This window comes from Dendrobates tinctorius, unplaced genomic scaffold, assembly GCF_039654945.1.
Source record: "Dendrobates tinctorius isolate UK_male_01 unplaced genomic scaffold, ASM3965494v1 ptg000245l, whole genome shotgun sequence".
Classification (NCBI taxonomy): Eukaryota; Metazoa; Chordata; class Amphibia; order Anura; family Dendrobatidae; genus Dendrobates; species Dendrobates tinctorius.
In genome coordinates, this window is record NW_027361912.1 from 7,709,292 (window position 1) to 7,729,120 (window position 19,829).

Sequence of the window (19,829 nt, forward strand, 5' to 3'; positions counted from 1 at the left end):
GTGCTAAGGAACATTATAGGGTGGTCCCATTACACAGATTGGCACAGGTTGTCCTGTTGTCTTCTCCAGGCAGGATTGTGTTAACTGTAACCTGAGCATAGACTGAGAGGTGTGCTCTTATGCAAAGGTGAGGTCCTCCCTCCAGTCACACCTTACTGGTAGCTGGTATTTGGAAATAGTCAGAACTGCACTGGCAGGCAGTGGCTTGTATAGCAGGAGTTATGCTGTGTACCTCACAGGGGGGAGGAGATGCTGCTCCTTGGGACCTAATGGAAGGACAGAAGGAGCCGAGGGCAACTACTTGATGACTTCTACCTCCACAAACAGTGGTAAGAGTAGAGCCAGAGGCTCATAGAAGACCGTGGTATGGATAGGGAAGGAGGACAGAGCGTAGGGGGACATTACACTCTGTAGTATAGAACATAGGAGTGGATTGGGAGGGGCGCAGAGTCCAGAGGTGAAGGCGAAACCAATTTCAAAGGGTCTGCTCCAAGGTCTTCAGGATCAGCATGGTTGTTGTGAAGCAAATGGGATATTGGGGAAGCAGTGATCTATTTGGTGGCAGAGACTTCTTGTAGTAAGGGAAGGAATACAGCAGGTAACTGACCGGAGGTCATTGGAGGTGTAATACATAGGTATATCTTTATCTGTATGTAGGTTATTATGAGCCTGTGTGAAGAAATATTTGCACATTGGTGTGTAGGTGCGGCCGAGTCCCGCGCTTTTGTCAGCATGATATGTATCATATTCTGATGTTTAAGATAAGACGTCTGAATAGGATTTTTTCATAGTTTTTTTTAAGGAGCCCAGGCAAAACCGGAATATGTATGGTATACTTAGTGTAGGGTCCCGAGGGGGTGGAACATGGCACAGGGACACTCTTATTGGTGCTATCACAACCATGCCCTGCCCCCTCAGGTCCTGCACTAGTCCTTATTTGGTCTGGAGGCGTCCTATAAAATGGAACTAAATCATTAAATATGTTTTTATATGTTGTAGTCGTTGTACGGTCCTGAGACCCATCTCTTAAGTTTGTGCTCCCGTGGCTTCGGCTGAGGGAGGCGACTTAGTCTCTGATCCTCGCTGTGGCCTTTTGTCTCGCTAGGGATGGGGATTGATTTTGGGGACCCTTCTCCTGTTAGAGAGGGTTTTAAGAGACCAGCATCTAAGTGCACTTTTTTGTGGCACCTTTAGTCACATTTTTAGCACACTCTGGTGGAGAGCACGATCTTGGGCTTTAAAAAAAAAATAAAAATCTCTTAAGTTTGTGCCGTAGAGTAAAGCGTTACACTATTTTGCCCGTGCGGGAGTTTTAGCGCTTCTACTTCTTGGTTTGAGCAACCATTGGGGATTTACTACCAACTTCCAGTGTATCCTATGTGCTGCTGTAGGGTTTTATGGGAAAGGGTTGTTTGGGAGTTCTCTGCTAATGAGCCCCTCCTGATTCCCACTCATATGTGAATGCACATTTCACCACTATTAGTTTGTCTTGTGATTCATTAATACTAGGTGCTTTTAATGGGCTAAATGCAAATATTGCACCTTGAGAAATCTGTAGTCGGAGTATGTATGTTCTTTTTCTGTACTGCGATCTGCTTTCTCTGTTATCAACAAGTCAGTTCAAATGTAGTGTTCTTCTACGATATACAGAAAGTGAAGAAAAATCCCTGATGATTACTTTACTACCAGATCTATAAATGCCAGAACTATTTACATACATATACGGGTGAGATAATACTATTCCAGGCATTGTACAGTATGTTCGCTTAGGGTGTGAAACTACTAATCTGTCGCACAGGTTGGAAATCCTTGGTGTAGACAGAAATTGTGATTACTGTACCGCCTGGCCTCTAGAAGATAGATATGTGTAAGGGCAGTCACCTCCAATCTTATCTCTTGTGTGCAGCTACTGTTGTGTCTAATCACTGTCTGTCCCCATGATGTCCCACTGTTCTTGTCTGGTTAGACAAAGGCTTTTCTAGATATCTCTTAACATTCATAAATGGAGTCCTCAGTCGGGTTTTCCCCCCTTTCACTTAAAAGAGCATGCAGAACCTGTCACCTTTGTGCAGTACATACATGGTCTCCGACTGGTGTTCCTTCAGTAGTTGGGAATTTACAACTCACCTGCCACCTTTGTGCTGTACATACCTTTGTGCTGTACATACATGGTCTCCCGACTGGTGGTTCTCCGGTAGTTGGGAATCTAAAACTCACCTGCCACCTTTGTGCAGTACATACATGGTCTCCGACTGGTGGTTCTCCGGTAGTTGGGAATCTACAACTCATCTTCCACCTTTGTGCAATACATACATGATCTCCGACTGGTGGTTCTCCGCAGGGCTGTGGAGTCGGTAATTCAAGTCTCCAACTCCGACTCCTCAATTTCCATGACTCCGACTCCACGACTCAGACTCCCTCATACCAGGGCTGTGGAGTCGGTAAGCCAAACCTCCAACTCCAACTCCTCAATTTCCATGACACCGACTCCAACTCCACCAAAATGGACTCAGACTCCGACTCTACAGCCCTGGCTCCGGTAGTTGGGAATCTACAACTCATCTTCCAACTTTGTGCAGTACATACATGATCTCCGACTAGTGGTTCTCCGGTAGTTGGGAATCTACAACTCACCTGCCAGCTTTGTGCAGTACATACATGGTCTCCGACTGGTGGTTCTCTGGTAGTTGGGAATCTACAACTCCTCTTCCACCTTTCTGCAGTACATACATGATCTCCAACTGGTGGGTCTCCGGTAGTTGGGAATCTACAACTCTAAGACCGAATTAAGATATTGCATAAGGACCATGATGTACGGACTGGCTGTGGCCTCCCGACCCAAACTCAAAAGCCTCACAGATAATGAAATTGATCTGAACTTCTCCATTTACACCCATAGATGAAACCTTCCAGTCACTTGGGATGAGGTTGTCTTAGATATCTGTTTATATGCTACAATCATTGTGTTCGGCAGACACAATTTTAAGCGCATCAGAGCAATTTTCTGGCCGATGAAACAGATTTCGGTCAAATTAAAGGGAAGCTGTCATGTCCCAAAATGCTATTTACCTGCAGATATAGGATCAATGTTCAGGTTAACAGCATTACACTGCTGCCTGACCACCTTACTAAAAGTACGGCTACTGGAGAATGAACTTATTTCCTCCCAGGAGCTGACTACTTTTGGTCATAGGGGTGTGCATGGAGTGGCTACAGTCACTGCTCATTATATTGCGAGCTGGCCGCCGTTGTAAGCACTTCCTACCATTTTGAATGACAGCTTGGCATAGCTGTCAATCAAAGTGCCAGGGCAGTGATTGCAGCTGCCACACACAGTGACCAGCGACTGTAGCCAGGCCTGCACGCTTCTGTCAGTGAAAGCCGGTTCATTTTCTCCTGGTAGCAGCGCTTTCAGTAAGTTGACCTGACAGCTCTAGAATGGTATATCTGCAGCGTTTGGGAACAGGGGAGGTTCACTTCAAATGTCCATTTGCAGACACCAAGTTTGGGCGAGTCTGATAGGAATGGCAGCAGAGTGACTCAGTGGTTAGCACTGCAGCACCGGGGGCCTGGGTTCAAATCCCACCAAGGACAACATCTGCATGGAGTTTGTATGTTCTCCCCGTGTTTGCGTGGGTTTTCTCAGGGTTCTCCGGTTTCCTCCCACATTCTAAAGACATACTGATAGGGAAACTAGATTGTGAGCCCCATCGGGGACAGGAATGATAATGTCTGTAAAGAGCTATGGAATTAATGGTGCTATATAAATGAGTAAATTAAATAAATTGGTCAGATATCTGTGTGTGTAAATTCACCCTAGCCTCATGCGATAAACCTTCTGCCCCCTCTCCATTTAAGTATTTTAGATAGCTCTGAGGATTGTTCCTGATGTGGTTTCATTCATTTGCATGTTTGTGCTTAAAAATTAACTTGCAGAACTTGATTGTGGTTTGTCAGGAGTAGAGAAATGGGCAGGTAAATGGAAGACAGATAAAACTCTGCTTTTGTCTCTGTTTTCCATTGGCACTTGTCTGAGGGCCCCCAGACACATTAGAATAAAGTCTGCCAAATCCGCTGGTATCAGTGCGATCAGCAGACTCCCCTGTCAGATGATGTCAAGGCAGAGAAGGAATCGGTAGCCGGTATTCAGGTGGTCAATCTTTTTAATTCTCTGGGAGCAAAGAAAGCTTGTCTGCAGAACAAAAGGATTAAGTTGAAACTGTCCACAAACATTATCTGTCGGAGAGTCGGGGTCCCCCATACACATTAGATGATTGTCTCATCCTTCTGAAATCGTCAGGTTTGGACGACTTTTATCTAATGTGTACAAAGGTCCTTTAAGGCACAGAAGAACCTATTGTTGGGTCATTCATACTCTTGATGTTCCCCATACGCTCTAGATCACTATATGGTTGACAGCTGTCTCTCCCGACCATCTTGTACACATGTTAGCTCAGTTTGGCCGAGCATGAAAGTGTTCTGAATGTGAATAAAAGAAGGATTGGGTTATGAAATTCAACATGCTTTGTCCTCCTCTACCCTGACCTCATCTGTCGTTGGAGAGACAGGAGGCCCCCGTACATTTTAAATGGCCATCCAGTCCTCTCAAAATCTGAGGGCTTGGACATTTTTTTCTCTAATGTATACAGGGGTCTTTAGACTATCATTGGTTCTGTTTGACGGACTTCAGGGACCCTTTTGATACCCTTTTCATACAAGTAAGTAGAGAAGAATCTAAAAAGTTGGCACATTTTTAGGCATTGGTTAATAACAGTGATTGGTAACCAACCTGAGCTTAGAAGTAAGATGTGGAAACTTTGGGATTTTCTCCGAAGAGGTCTCCATATTGATTTTTTTGTACATTTTTAATTGACTTGTTTTTCCTTTTTTTTCTTTTCAGGATTTACTGACCCCGTTAAAATGAGCCAGTGTTACTATAATGAAAGTATCAGCTTCTTCTACAACAAGAGCGGGAAAGACTTAACAAAAGTATGGAGGCCAAAGGACAGTCTGGTGGTCGGCCTAGGCCTTACTGTGTGCGTCTTTGTCCTCCTGACAAACATAATGGTCATTACCGCCATTATAATAAACAAGAGGTTCCACTATCCCATCTACTATCTCCTGGGAAACCTGGCGGCGGCGGATCTATTTGCTGGAGTAGCCTACACATATCTCATGTTCCACACTGGTCCCCTGACATCTACCCTAACTTTGAAAACATGGCTCCTCCGACAGAGTTTGCTAGATACAAGCCTTACAGCCTCCGTGGCCAATCTGCTGGCCATAGCCGTAGAGCGGCACCAGACAGTATTTACTATGCAGCTCCATAGCAAGATGTCCAACCAACGTGTCTGCATCCTCATCGCTTGTATCTGGCTCACGGCTTTGCTGCTAGGTCTCATCCCGTCTTTTGGGTGGCATTGTATTTGTAACATCGACACATGTTCGCGAATGGCCCCGCTGTACAGTCGGAGTTATCTCATCTTCTGGGCGGTATCCAACTTGGTGGCATTCCTGATTATGATGGTGGTGTACCTACATATCTTCGTGTACGTCAAGAGGAAGATGGCCAGGATGTCCAGACACACATCTTTCCATCCTAAGTACCGGGAGACCATGATCAACTTGATGAAGACAGTGTTTATCATATTGAGTAAGTAATATGTTAATGTTGAAAAGTCTACGTGACAGGAGAGAATTGTGGAATAGCTACAAGATATTGTAAAAATACTTTTAACTTTAAAGGGGTTGTGCAGGTTATAAAACACATTTTTATTCACTCAAGTAAAGATTTAATAGAGGGAGGCCTATGTTCAGGATCTTCATTTCTTGTCCAGAGCTTTTGTTCTGGAGGACCTGTCCTTTCCTGCACTAGGCAGGCACCTTATTGATTTAATTGGGTATTGTGTCATTCCTAATTCCACCTGTGGGGGCACTGCAGGGAAATTTAGGTTTTCTAGCAGATCACAGCTGATCACTGGGATTCCCAGCTGAAGGGCATGTTCTTGTGAAGGCATCCTTCTAGTTAGTAGGGATTGTCCAAAGAGAAAAATTCCTTTTAAGTGATCGATCTCTCAAAAATTAGAAGAATTTGTGCTGAATTGTTATCAAATATTGCAGAAAAAGGTAGCAGTGGATTCTTTTTAGGCCGGGGTTAGAAATACATTCAACCGCATACTCCAGTCCAGAGTGCCGGCGGCAGTGCCGGCTATTGATGCGAGAAATTCACATGAGTTTCTTGCATTACACACGCAAGTGTGACCCCCGGCCTTAGGGGGATACACTCGTCAGCAGCCATCTTGGATGTGCAGGAAAGAGTAGTCATGCCCAAGATACATTCATAGTTACCGAATTCCTAAAAAAATGACCTGCTTCACAAGATCTGTGAATGTGATGTGTGGGGAGATCCACCACAATTATCCTTCCTAACTGGCATAGAATCCTAGAATGGTAGAGTTGGAAGGGACCTCCTGGGTCATCTGGTCCAACCCCTTGCTCAAAGCAGACTGTTTCTTGAAGTCTTCTATTGAGGGAAGTGATGAATGGATAGATTGGAGTTGATATCGATGACTTGAAAATAAGCTACTTATTTACATTTATCCGAAAAATCTGCTTCTTTCTCTTACTGGACTGATCTTTCACTCCCAATTCAGGGGTAAATTCTTTAAAATCTGTATTCGGTGAAGGCAGATTTTTCACATTACTGAAGTAGGAGATGACAGTTGGTGCTTATAAGATTCCATGAAGAGGGGAGGAGCTAGAGACCGACACCGACATTCTACTGCAAGTTCTCCTGTAATGACAGTTACAGTTTAAAGTTGTAACTGTCGTTTGTCTGTGAATTTGCAGAAGAATGTCTGTGTCGGCCTTTAGCTCCTCCCCTTTCCATAGAATCTTATAAACACCAACTGTCATGTCCTATTTTAGTAATGGGATCTACCTTTATGCCTTCCAGTTTGAGCAGTAAGATGGTGTTAAATCAGTGGTAGTTTTGGTGTTGTCTTTATGGTCTCCGTTTTTTACTTTCTAAAGCTACTGATACACATAGATGAAATATTGGATTGTTCGTCAGATTGAAGCGGTGCCTTTATTTTCATTCATGTAAAAGTTGTCCGTCCGTCCGTCAGATACAGTAAACTGCAGGGCTGATAGCTGCAGCGTAGGAGTCCACCTGTCATTGCTCAGCCGCAGTCAGGGAAGGTGTGGTGGGTGCCGCAGGATGTTGTCATCTGAGATCACCGAGGTGTGATCGCTCATCATCCAGCAGTACAGTGTTACTCTCGGCCCCGTACACTCACACTGAAACACGCCGTGGACATTTTCACTTTGCACAGTAACATATGTATGACGGCAGACTTCTTTCTGCAAGTCGTGACTTCTGTAGAGATCCAAACTCTAGAGTCACCGCACGCAGGGCAGGGGTGTTGACAAGCGTTTGGAAATCTTTGAGGATGTTGACGGACACTAACATTGTGGCGGATCCTCAACAAAACGGATGCAACGGACGGCAATCAGTCAGGATCCTCCAATAATGAAAGTCAATGGGGAAAAAAACGGATCCGCAAAGAAAAATGGCGGATCCGTTTTTTTTCAAAATTGGCGGATCTTGACTGATTGTCAAAAACGGAAGTGTGAAAGAGGACTTATAGAAGAAAAGTAAGATGGAGCCCACCTCAGGGACCCTCGCCATCTGTAGAACGTGTGTCCCCCCAAACCTGGCCCCTGCTCTCTGTGGAGGGAGGTGGTCACGGACGCGCATCTTTCACCACTGAATTCCAGAAATAGTCAAGCTTGGCCCATCAGGACACCCCCACTCAATGTGCTCCATTATGGCACATGGCTAGTAATAGACCAATGGGGGGTCTCCCCCATGTCGTCCCACACTGCAGCCAGACGATCAGCTCCTAGTGTAGGAAGCTCCTCTTAGGCCTCATTCAGGCAGCCGTGTCGCACATACGTGTTGTTTCCGTTTTTTTTTTTACCAATACAGCACGCAACCATTATTATAATTCATGGTGCTCGTCACATGTCTGGTTCTTTTTCTGACACCATGGATGAAAAGGGCCAAGACAAGTCTATAGGTCAGAGTGCTGTCAGAGTGCCGCCCGAGTATCATCTGTGTGTCATCTGTCATCCGTATTTAACATTGCACAATATAGGAGAAGCTTTGTCATTTATTTATCCATCCTTGAAAAACACCGATGACTGGTGGTAAAAACAGACAGATGAGACCCTGATGGTAAAAACGGACACACTGATGGTAAAATCGGACACACTGATGGTAAAAACGGACACACAGATGACACACTGATGGTAAAAACGGACACACAGATGACACACTGATGGTAAAAACAGACACACAGATGACACACTGATGGTGAAAACGGACACGGATGACACACTGATGGTAAGAACGGACACACGGATGACACACTGATGGTAAAAACGGATACACGGATGACACACTGATGGTAAGAATGGACACACGGCTGACACACTGATGGTAAAAACGGACACACAGATGACACACTGATGGTAAAAACAGACACAGATGACACACTGATGGTAAAAACAGACACACAGATGACACACTGATGGTGAAAACGGACACGGATGACACACTGATGGTAAAAACAGACACACAGATGACACACTGATGGTGAAAACGGACACGGATGACACACTGATGGTAAAAACGGACACACAGGTGACACACTGATGGTAAAAACGGATACACAGATGACACACTGATGGTAAAAACGGATACACGGATGACACACTGATGGTAAAAACAGACACACAGGTGACACACTGATGGTGAAAACGGACACAGATGACACACTGATGGTAAAAACGGACACTCGGATGACACACTGATGGTAAAAACAGACACACAGATGACACACTGATGGTGAAAACGGACACGGATGACACACTGATGGTAAGAACGGACACACGGATGACACACTGATGGTAAAAACGGATACACGGATGACACACTGATGGTAAAAACAGACACACAGATGACACACTGATGGTGAAAACGGACACGGATGACACACTGATGGTAAGAACGGACACACGGATGACACACTGATGGTAAGAACGGACACACGGATGACACACTGATGGTAAAAACGGATACACGGATGACACACTGATGGTAAGAATGGACACACGGCTGACACACTGATGGTAAAAACAGACACACAGATGACACACTGATGGTGAAAACGGACACGGATGACACACTGATGGTAAGAATGGACACACAGATGACACACTGATGGTAAAAACAGACACACAGATGACACACTGATGGTGAAAACGGACACGGATGACACACTGATGGTAAGAACGGACACACGGATGACACACTGATGGTAAAAACGGATACACGGATGACACACTGATGGTAAGAATGGACACACGGCTGACACACTGATGGTAAAAACGGACACACAGATGACACACTGATGGTAAAAACAGACACAGATGACACACTGATGGTAAAAACAGACACACAGATGACACACTGATGGTGAAAACGGACACGGATGACACACTGATGGTAAAAACAGACACACAGATGACACACTGATGGTGAAAACGGACACGGATGACACACTGATGGTAAAAACGGACACACAGGTGACACACTGATGGTAAAAACGGATACACAGATGACACACTGATGGTAAAAACGGATACACGGATGACACACTGATGGTAAAAACAGACACACAGGTGACACACTGATGGTGAAAACGGACACAGATGACACACTGATGGTAAAAACGGACACTCGGATGACACACTGATGGTAAAAACAGACACACAGATGACACACTGATGGTGAAAACGGACACGGATGACACACTGATGGTAAGAACGGACACACGGATGACACACTGATGGTAAAAACGGATACACGGATGACACACTGATGGTAAAAACAGACACACAGATGACACACTGATGGTGAAAACGGACACGGATGACACACTGATGGTAAGAACGGACACACGGATGACACACTGATGGTAAGAACGGACACACGGATGACACACTGATGGTAAAAACGGATACACGGATGACACACTGATGGTAAGAATGGACACACGGCTGACACACTGATGGTAAAAACAGACACACAGATGACACACTGATGGTGAAAACGGACACGGATGACACACTGATGGTAAGAATGGACACACAGATGACACACTGATGGTAAAAACAGACACACAGATGACACACTGATGGTGAAAACGGACACGGATGACACACTGATGGTAAGAACGGACACACGGATGACACACTGATGGTAAAAACGGATACACGGATGACACACTGATGGTAAGAATGGACACACGGCTGACACACTGATGGTAAAAACGGACACACAGATGACACACTGATGGTAAAAACAGACACAGATGACACACTGATGGTAAAAACAGACACACAGATGACACACTGATGGTGAAAACGGACACGGATGACACACTGATGGTAAAAACAGACACACAGATGACACACTGATGGTGAAAACGGACACGGATGACACACTGATGGTAAAAACGGACACACAGGTGACACACTGATGGTAAAAACGGATACACAGATGACACACTGATGGTAAAAACGGATACACGGATGACACACTGATGGTAAAAACAGACACACAGGTGACACACTGATGGTGAAAACGGACACAGATGACACACTGATGGTAAAAACGGACACTCGGATGACACACTGATGGTAAAAACAGACACACAGATGACACACTGATGGTGAAAACGGACACGGATGACACACTGATGGTAAGAACGGACACACGGATGACACACTGATGGTAAAAACGGATACACGGATGACACACTGATGGTGAAAACGGACACGGATGACACACTGATGGTAAGAACGGACACACGGATGACACACTGATGGTAAGAACGGACACACGGATGACACACTGATGGTAAAAACGGATACACGGATGACACACTGATGGTAAAAACGGACACAGATGACACACTGATGGTAAAAACGGACACACAGATGACACACTGATGGTGAAAACGGACACGGATGACACACTGATGGTAAGAACGGACACACGGATGACACACTGATGGTAAAAACGGATACACGGATGACACACTGATGGTAAAAACAGACACACAGATGACACACTGATGGTGAAAACGGACACGGATGACACACTGATGGTAAGAACGGACACACGGATGACACACTGATGGTAAAAACGGACACAGATGACACACTGATGGTAAAAACGGACACACAGATGACACACTGATGGTAAAAACAGACACACAGATGACACACTGATGGTAAAAACAGACACACAGATGACACACTGATGGTAAAAACAGACACACAGGTGACACACTGATGGTAAAAACGGATACACGGATGACACACTGATGGTAAAAACAGACACACGGATGACACACTGATGGTAAAAACGGACACACGGATGACACACTGATGGTAAAAACGGACACACGGATGACACACTGATGGTAAGAACGGACACACGGATGACACACTGATGGTAAAAACGGATACACGGATGACACACTGATGGTAAAAACGGACACAGATGACACACTGATGGTAAAAACGGACACAGATGACACACTGATGGTAAAAACGGACACGGATGACACACTGATGGTAAAAACGGACACACGGATGACACACTGATGGTAAAAACGGACACACGGATGACACACTGATGGTAAAAACGGACACAGATGACACACTGATGGTAAAAACGGACACAGATGACACACTGATGGTAAAAACAGACACACAGATGACACACTGATGGTAAAAACAGACACACAGATGACACACTGATGGTAAAAACAGACACACAGATGACACACTGATGATAAAAACGGACACGGATTACACACTGATGGTAAAAACAGACACACAGATGACACACTGATGGTAAAAACGTACACACAGATGACACACTGATGGTAAAAACGGACACACAGATGACACACTGATGGTAAAAACGGATACACGGATGACACACTGATGGTAAAAACGGACACACAGATGACACACTGATGGTAAAAACGGACACAGATGACACACTGATGGTAAAAACGGACACACAGATGACACACTGATGGTAAAAACGGATACACGGATGACACAATGATGGTAAAAACGGATACACGGATGACACACTGATGGTAAAAACGGACACACGGATGACACACTGATGGTAAAAACGGACACGGATGACACACTGATGGTAAAAACAGACACACAGATGACACACTGATGGTAAAAACAGACACACAGATGACACACTGATGATAAAAACGGACACGGATTACACACTGATGGTAAAAACAGACACACAGATGACACACTGATGGTAAAAACACACACAGATGACACACTGATGGTAAAAACAGACACACAGATGACACACTGATGGTAAAAACAGACACACAGATGACACACTGATGGTAAAAACGGACACACAGATGACACACTGATGGTAAAAACGGATACACGGATGACACAATGATGGTAAAAACGGACACACAGATGACACACTGATGGTAAAAACGGATACACGGATGACACACTGATGGTAAAAACGGACACACAGATGACACACTGATGGTAAAAACGGACACAGATGACACACTGATGGTAAAAACGGACACGGATGACACACTGATGGTAAAAACAGACACACAGATGACACACTGATGGTAAAAACAGATGACACACTGATGATAAAAACGGACACGGATTACACACTGATGGTAAAAACAGACACACAGATGACACACTGATGGTAAAAACGGATACACGGATGACACACTGATGGTAAAAACGGATACACGGATGACACACTGATGGTAAAAACGGATACACGGATGACACACTGATGGTAAGAATGGACACGGATGACACACTGATGGTAAAAACAGACACACGGATGACACACTGATGGTAAAAACAGACACACGGATGACACACTGATGGTAAAAACGGACACACAGATGACACACTGATGGTAAAAACAGACACACAGATGACACACTGATGGTAAAAACTGACACACGGCTGACACACTGATGGTAAAAACAGACACACAGATGACACACTGATGGTAAAAACAGACACACAGATGACACACTGATGGTAAAAACAGACACACAGATGACACACTGATGGTAAAAACGGACACACAGATGACACACTGATGATAAAAACAGACACACAGATGACACACTGATGGTAAAAACGGACACGGATGACACACTGATGGTAAAAACGGACACACAGATGACACACTGATGATAAAAACAGACACACAGATGACACACTGATGATAAAAACGGACACGGATGACACACTGATGGTAAAAACAGACACACAGATGACACACTGATGGTAAAAACGGACACACAGATGACACACTGATGATAAAAACGGACACACAGATGACACACTGATGATAAAAACGGACACGGATGACACACTGATGATAAAAACAGACACACAGATGACACACTGATGGTAAAAACGGACACGGATGACGCACTGATGATAAAAACGGACACACAGATGACACTGATGGTGAAAACGGACACACAGATGACACACTGATGGTAAAAACGTACACACAGATGACACACTGATGGTAAAAACGGACACACAGATGACACACTGATGATAAAAACAGACACACAGATGACACACTGATGGTAAAAACGGACACGGATGACACACTGATGGTAAAAACGGACACACAGATGACACACTGATGGTGAAAACGGACACACAGATGACACACTGATGGTAAAAACGTACACACAGATGACACACTGATGGTAAAAACGGACACACAGATGACACACTGATGGTAAAAACGGACACACAGATGACACACTGATGGTAAAAACGGACACGACACACAGATGACACACTGATGGTAAAAGCGTACACACAGATGACACACTGATGGTAAAAGCGTACACACAGATGACACACTGATGGTAAAAACGTACACACGGATGACACACTGATGGTAAGAATGGACACACAGATGACACACTGATGGTAAAAACGGACATGGATGACACACTGATGGTAAAAATGGATACACGGATGACACACTGATGGTAAAAATGGACACACAGATGACACACTGATGGTAAAAACGGACACACGGATGACACACTGATGGTGAAAACGGACACACAGATGACACACTGATGGTAAAAACGGACACACGGGACACACTGATAGTAAAAACGGACACACGGATGACACACTGATGGTGAAAACGGACACACAGATGACACACTGATGGTGAAAACGGACACACAGATGACACACTGATGGTAAAAACGTACACACGGATGACACACTGATGGTAAAAACGTACACACGAATGACACACTGATGGTGAAAACGGACACACAGATGACACACTGATGGTAAAAACGGACACACAGATGACACACTGATGGTAAAAGCGTACACACAGATGACACACTGATGGTAAAAATGTACACACGAATGACACACTGATGTTGAAAACGGACACACAGATGACACACTGATGGTAAAAACGTACACACAGATGACACACTGATGGTAAGAATGGACACACGGATGACACACTGATAGTAAGAATGGACACACAGATGACACACTGATGGTGAAAACGGACACACAGATGACACACTGATGGTGAAAACGGACACACGGATGACACACTGATGGTAAAAACGTACACACAGATGACACACTGATGGTAAGAATGGACACACGGATGACACACTGATGGTAAGAATGGACACACAGATGACACACTGATGGTAAAAGCGTACACACAGATGACACACTGATGGTAAGAATGGACACACGGATGACACACTGATGGTAAAAACGTACACACAGATGACACACTGATGGTAAAAATGGATACACGGATGACACACTGATGGTAAGAATGGACACGGATGACACACTGATGGTGAAAGCGTACACACGGATGACACACTGATGGTAAAAACGTACACACAGATGACACACTGATGGTAAAAACGTACACACGGATGACACATTGATGGTAAAAACGAACACATGGATGACACACTGATGGTAAGAACGGACACGGATGACACACTGATGGTAAGAACGGACACGGATGACACACTGATGGTAAGAACGGACACGGATGACACACTGATGGTGAAAGCGTACACACGGATGACAGACTGATGGTAAGAACGGACACGGATGACACACTGATGGTGAAAGCGTACACACGGATGACACACTGATGGTAAAAACGTACACACGGATGACACACTGATGGTAAGAACGGACACGGATGACACTGATGGTGAAAGCATACACACGGATGACACACTGATGGTAAGAACGGACACGGATTACACACTGATGGTGAAAACGGACACGGATGACACACTGATGGTAAGAACGGACACGGATGACACACTGATGGTGAAAGCGTACACACGGATGACAGACTGATGGTAAGAACGGACACGGATGACACACTGATGGTGAAAGCGTACACACGGATGACACACTGATGGTAAAAACGTACACACGGATGACACACTGATGGTGAAAATGTACACACGGATGACACACTGATGGTGAAAACGTACACACGGATGACACACTGATGGTAAAAACGTACACACGGATGACACACTGATGGTAAAAACGTACACACGGATGACACACTGATGGTGAAAACGGACACACAGATGACACACTGATGGTAAAAACGGACACACAGATGACACACTGATGGTAAAAGCGTACACACAGATGACACACTGATTGTAAAAACGGACACGGATGACACACTATTGGTAAAAACGGACACATAGATGACATGCTGATGGTAAAAACGTACACACGGATGACACACTGATGGTAAAAACGTACACACAGATGACACACTGATTGTAAAAACGGACACGGATGACACACTATTGGTAAAAACGGACACATAGATGACATGCTGATGGTAAAAACGGACACACAGATGACACACTGATGATAAAAACGGACACGGATGACACACTGATGGTAAAAACAGACACGGATGACGCACTGATGATAAAAACGGACACGGATGACACACTGATGATAAAAACGGACACGGATGACACACTGATGGTAAAAACGGACACACAGATGACACACTGATGGTGAAAACGGACACACAGATGACACACTGATGGTAAAAACGTACACACAGATGACACACTGATGGTAAAAACGGACACACAGATGACACACTGATGGTAAAAACGGACACACAGATGACACACTGATGGTAAAAACGGACACGACACACAGATGACACACTGATGGTAAAAGCGTACACACAGATGACACACTGATGGTAAAAGCGTACACACAGATGACACACTGATGGTAAAAACGTACACACGGATGACACACTGATGGTGAAAACGGACACACAGATGACACACTGATGGTAAAAACGGACACACGGATGACACACTGATGGTAAAAACGTACACACAGATGACACACTGATGGTAAGAATGGACACCCGGATGACACACTGATGGTAAGAATGGACACACAGATGACACACTGATGGTAAAAACGGACATGGATGACACACTGATGGTGAAAACGGACACACAGATGACACACTGATAGTAAAAATGGATACACGGATGACACACTGATGGTAAAAATGGACACACAGATGACACACTGATGGTAAAAACGGACACACGGATGACACACTGATGGTGAAAACGGACACACAGATGACACACTGATGGTAAAAACGGACACACGGATGACACACTGATGGTAAAAACGTACACACGGATGACACACTGATGGTGAAAACGGACACACAGATGACACACTGATGGTAAAAACGGACACACAGATGACACACTGATGGTAAAAGCGTACACACAGATGACACACTGATGGTAAAAATGTACACACGGATGACACACTGATGGTGAAAACGGACACACAGATGACACACTGATGGTAAAAACGTACACACAGATGACACACTGATGGTAAGAATGGACACACGGATGACACACTGATGGTAAGAATGGACACACAGATGACACACTGATGGTAAAAACGGACATGGATGACACACTGATGGTAAAAATGGATACACGGATGACACACTGATGGTAAGAATGGACACGGATGACACACTGATGGTGAAAGCGTACACTCGGATGACACACTGATGGTAAAAACGTACACACAGATGACACACTGATGGTAAAAACGTACACACGGATGACACATTGATGGTAAAAACGAACACATGGATGACACACTGATGGTAAGAACGGACACGGATGATACACTGATGGTAAGAACGGACACGGATGACACACTGATGGTAAGAACGGACACGGATGACACACTGATGGTGAAAGCGTACACACGGATGACACACTGATGGTAAGAACGGACACGGATGACACTGATGGTGAAAGCATACACACGGATGACACACTGATGGTAAGAACGGACACGGATTACACACTGATGGTGAAAACGGACACGGATGACACACTGATGGTAAGAACGGACACGGATGACACACTGATGGTGAAAGCGTACACACGGATGACACACTGATGGTAAGAACGGACACGGATGACACACTGATGGTGAAAGCGTACACACGGATGACACACTGATGGTAAAAACGGACACACGGATGACACACTGATGGTAAAAACGTACACACGGATGACACACTGATGGTAAAAACGTACACACGGATGACACACTGATGGTGAAAACGGACACACAGATGACACACTGATGGTAAAAACGGACACACAGATGACACACTGATGGTAAAAGCGTACAAACAGATGACACACTGATTGTAAAAACGGACACGGATGACACATTATTGGTAAAAACGGACACGGATGACACACTGATGGTAAAAACGGATACACGGATGACACACTGATGGTAAAAACGGATACACGGATGACACACTGATGGTAAGAATGGACACACGGCTGACACACTGATGGTACAAAACAGACACACAGATGACACACTGATGATAAAAACGGACACGGATGACACACTGATGATAAAAACAGACACACAGATGACACACTGATGATAAAAACACACACAGATGACACACTGATGATAAAAACGGACACGGATGACACACTGATAATAAAAACAGACACACAGATGACACACTGATGATAAAAACAGACACACAGATGACACACTGATGATAAAAACAGACACACAGATGACACACTGATGATAAAAACAGACACACAGATGACACACTGATGATAAAAACAGACACACAGATGACACACTGATGATAAAAACGGACACAGATGACACACTGATGGTAAAAACGGACACACAGATGACACACTGATGATAAAAACGGACACGGATGACACACTGATGGTAAAAACAGACACACAGATGACACACTGATGATAAAAACGGACACGGATGACACACTGATGATAAAAACAGACACACAGATGACACACTGATGGTAAAAACGGACACACAGATGACACACTGATGATAAAAACGGACACGGATGACACACTGATGGTAAAAACAGACACACAGATGACACACTGATGGTAAAAACGGACACACAGATGACACACTGATGATAAAAACGGACACGGATGACACACTGATGGTAAAAACAGACACACAGATGACACACTGATGGTAAAAACGGACACGGATGACACACTGATGGTAAAAACGGATACACGGATGACACACTGATGGTAAAAACGGATACACGGATGACACACTGATGGTAAGAATGGACACACGGCTGACACACTGATGGTAAAAACAGACACAGATGACACACTGATGATAAAAGCGTACACACAGATGACACACTGATTGTAAAAACGGACACGGATGACACACTGATGGTAAAAGCATACACACAGATGACACACTGATGGTAAAAACGGACACGGATGACACACTGATGGTAAGAATGGACACACGGCTGACACACTGATGGTAAAAACAGACACACAGATGACACACTGATGGTAAAAACAGACACACAGATGACACACTGATGGTAAAAACGGACACGGATGACACACTGATGGTAAAAACGGATACACGGATGACACACTGATGGTAAAAACGGATACACGGATGACACACTGATGGTAAGAATGGACACACGGCTGACACACTGATGGTACACAACAGACACACAGATGACACACTGATGATAAAAACAGACACACAGATGACACACTGATGATAAAAACGGACATGGATGACACACTGATGATAAAAACAGACACACAGATGACACACTGATGGTAAAAACGGACACACAGATGACACACTGATGATAAAAACGGACACGGATGACACACTGATGGTAAAAACGGATACACGGATGACACACTGATGGTAAAAACGGATACACGGATGACACACTGATGGTAAAAACGGATACACGGATGACACACTGATGGTAAAAACGGATACACGGATGACACACTGATGGTAAAAACAGACACGGATGACACACTGATGGTAAGAACGGACACGGATGACACACTGATGGTGAAAGCGTACACACGGATGACAGACTGATGGTAAGAACGGACACGGATGACACACTGATGATGAAAGCGTACACACGGATGACACACTGATGGTAAAAACGGACACACAGACGACACACT

General features: G+C 44.6%; 1 protein-coding gene across 4 annotated transcripts in view; it reads left to right on the forward strand.

Annotated features, from left to right (window-relative positions):
* LPAR2 (lysophosphatidic acid receptor 2) overlaps positions 1-19,829 on the forward strand; it is a 101,043-nt gene that overhangs the window by 43,386 nt on the left and 37,828 nt on the right. For 3 of the 4 annotated variants that reach the window (XM_073557156.1, XM_073557154.1, XM_073557155.1), the window contains exon 2: positions 4,901-5,653. In XM_073557156.1, the coding sequence (XP_073413257.1) occupies positions 4,921-5,653 (733 nt within the window). In that variant the 5' untranslated portion in view covers positions 4,901-4,920. Of the gene's footprint in view, positions 1-172; positions 330-4,900; positions 5,654-19,829 lie in introns of those variants that run through there. The other variant, XM_073557157.1, reaches the window with a different exon arrangement.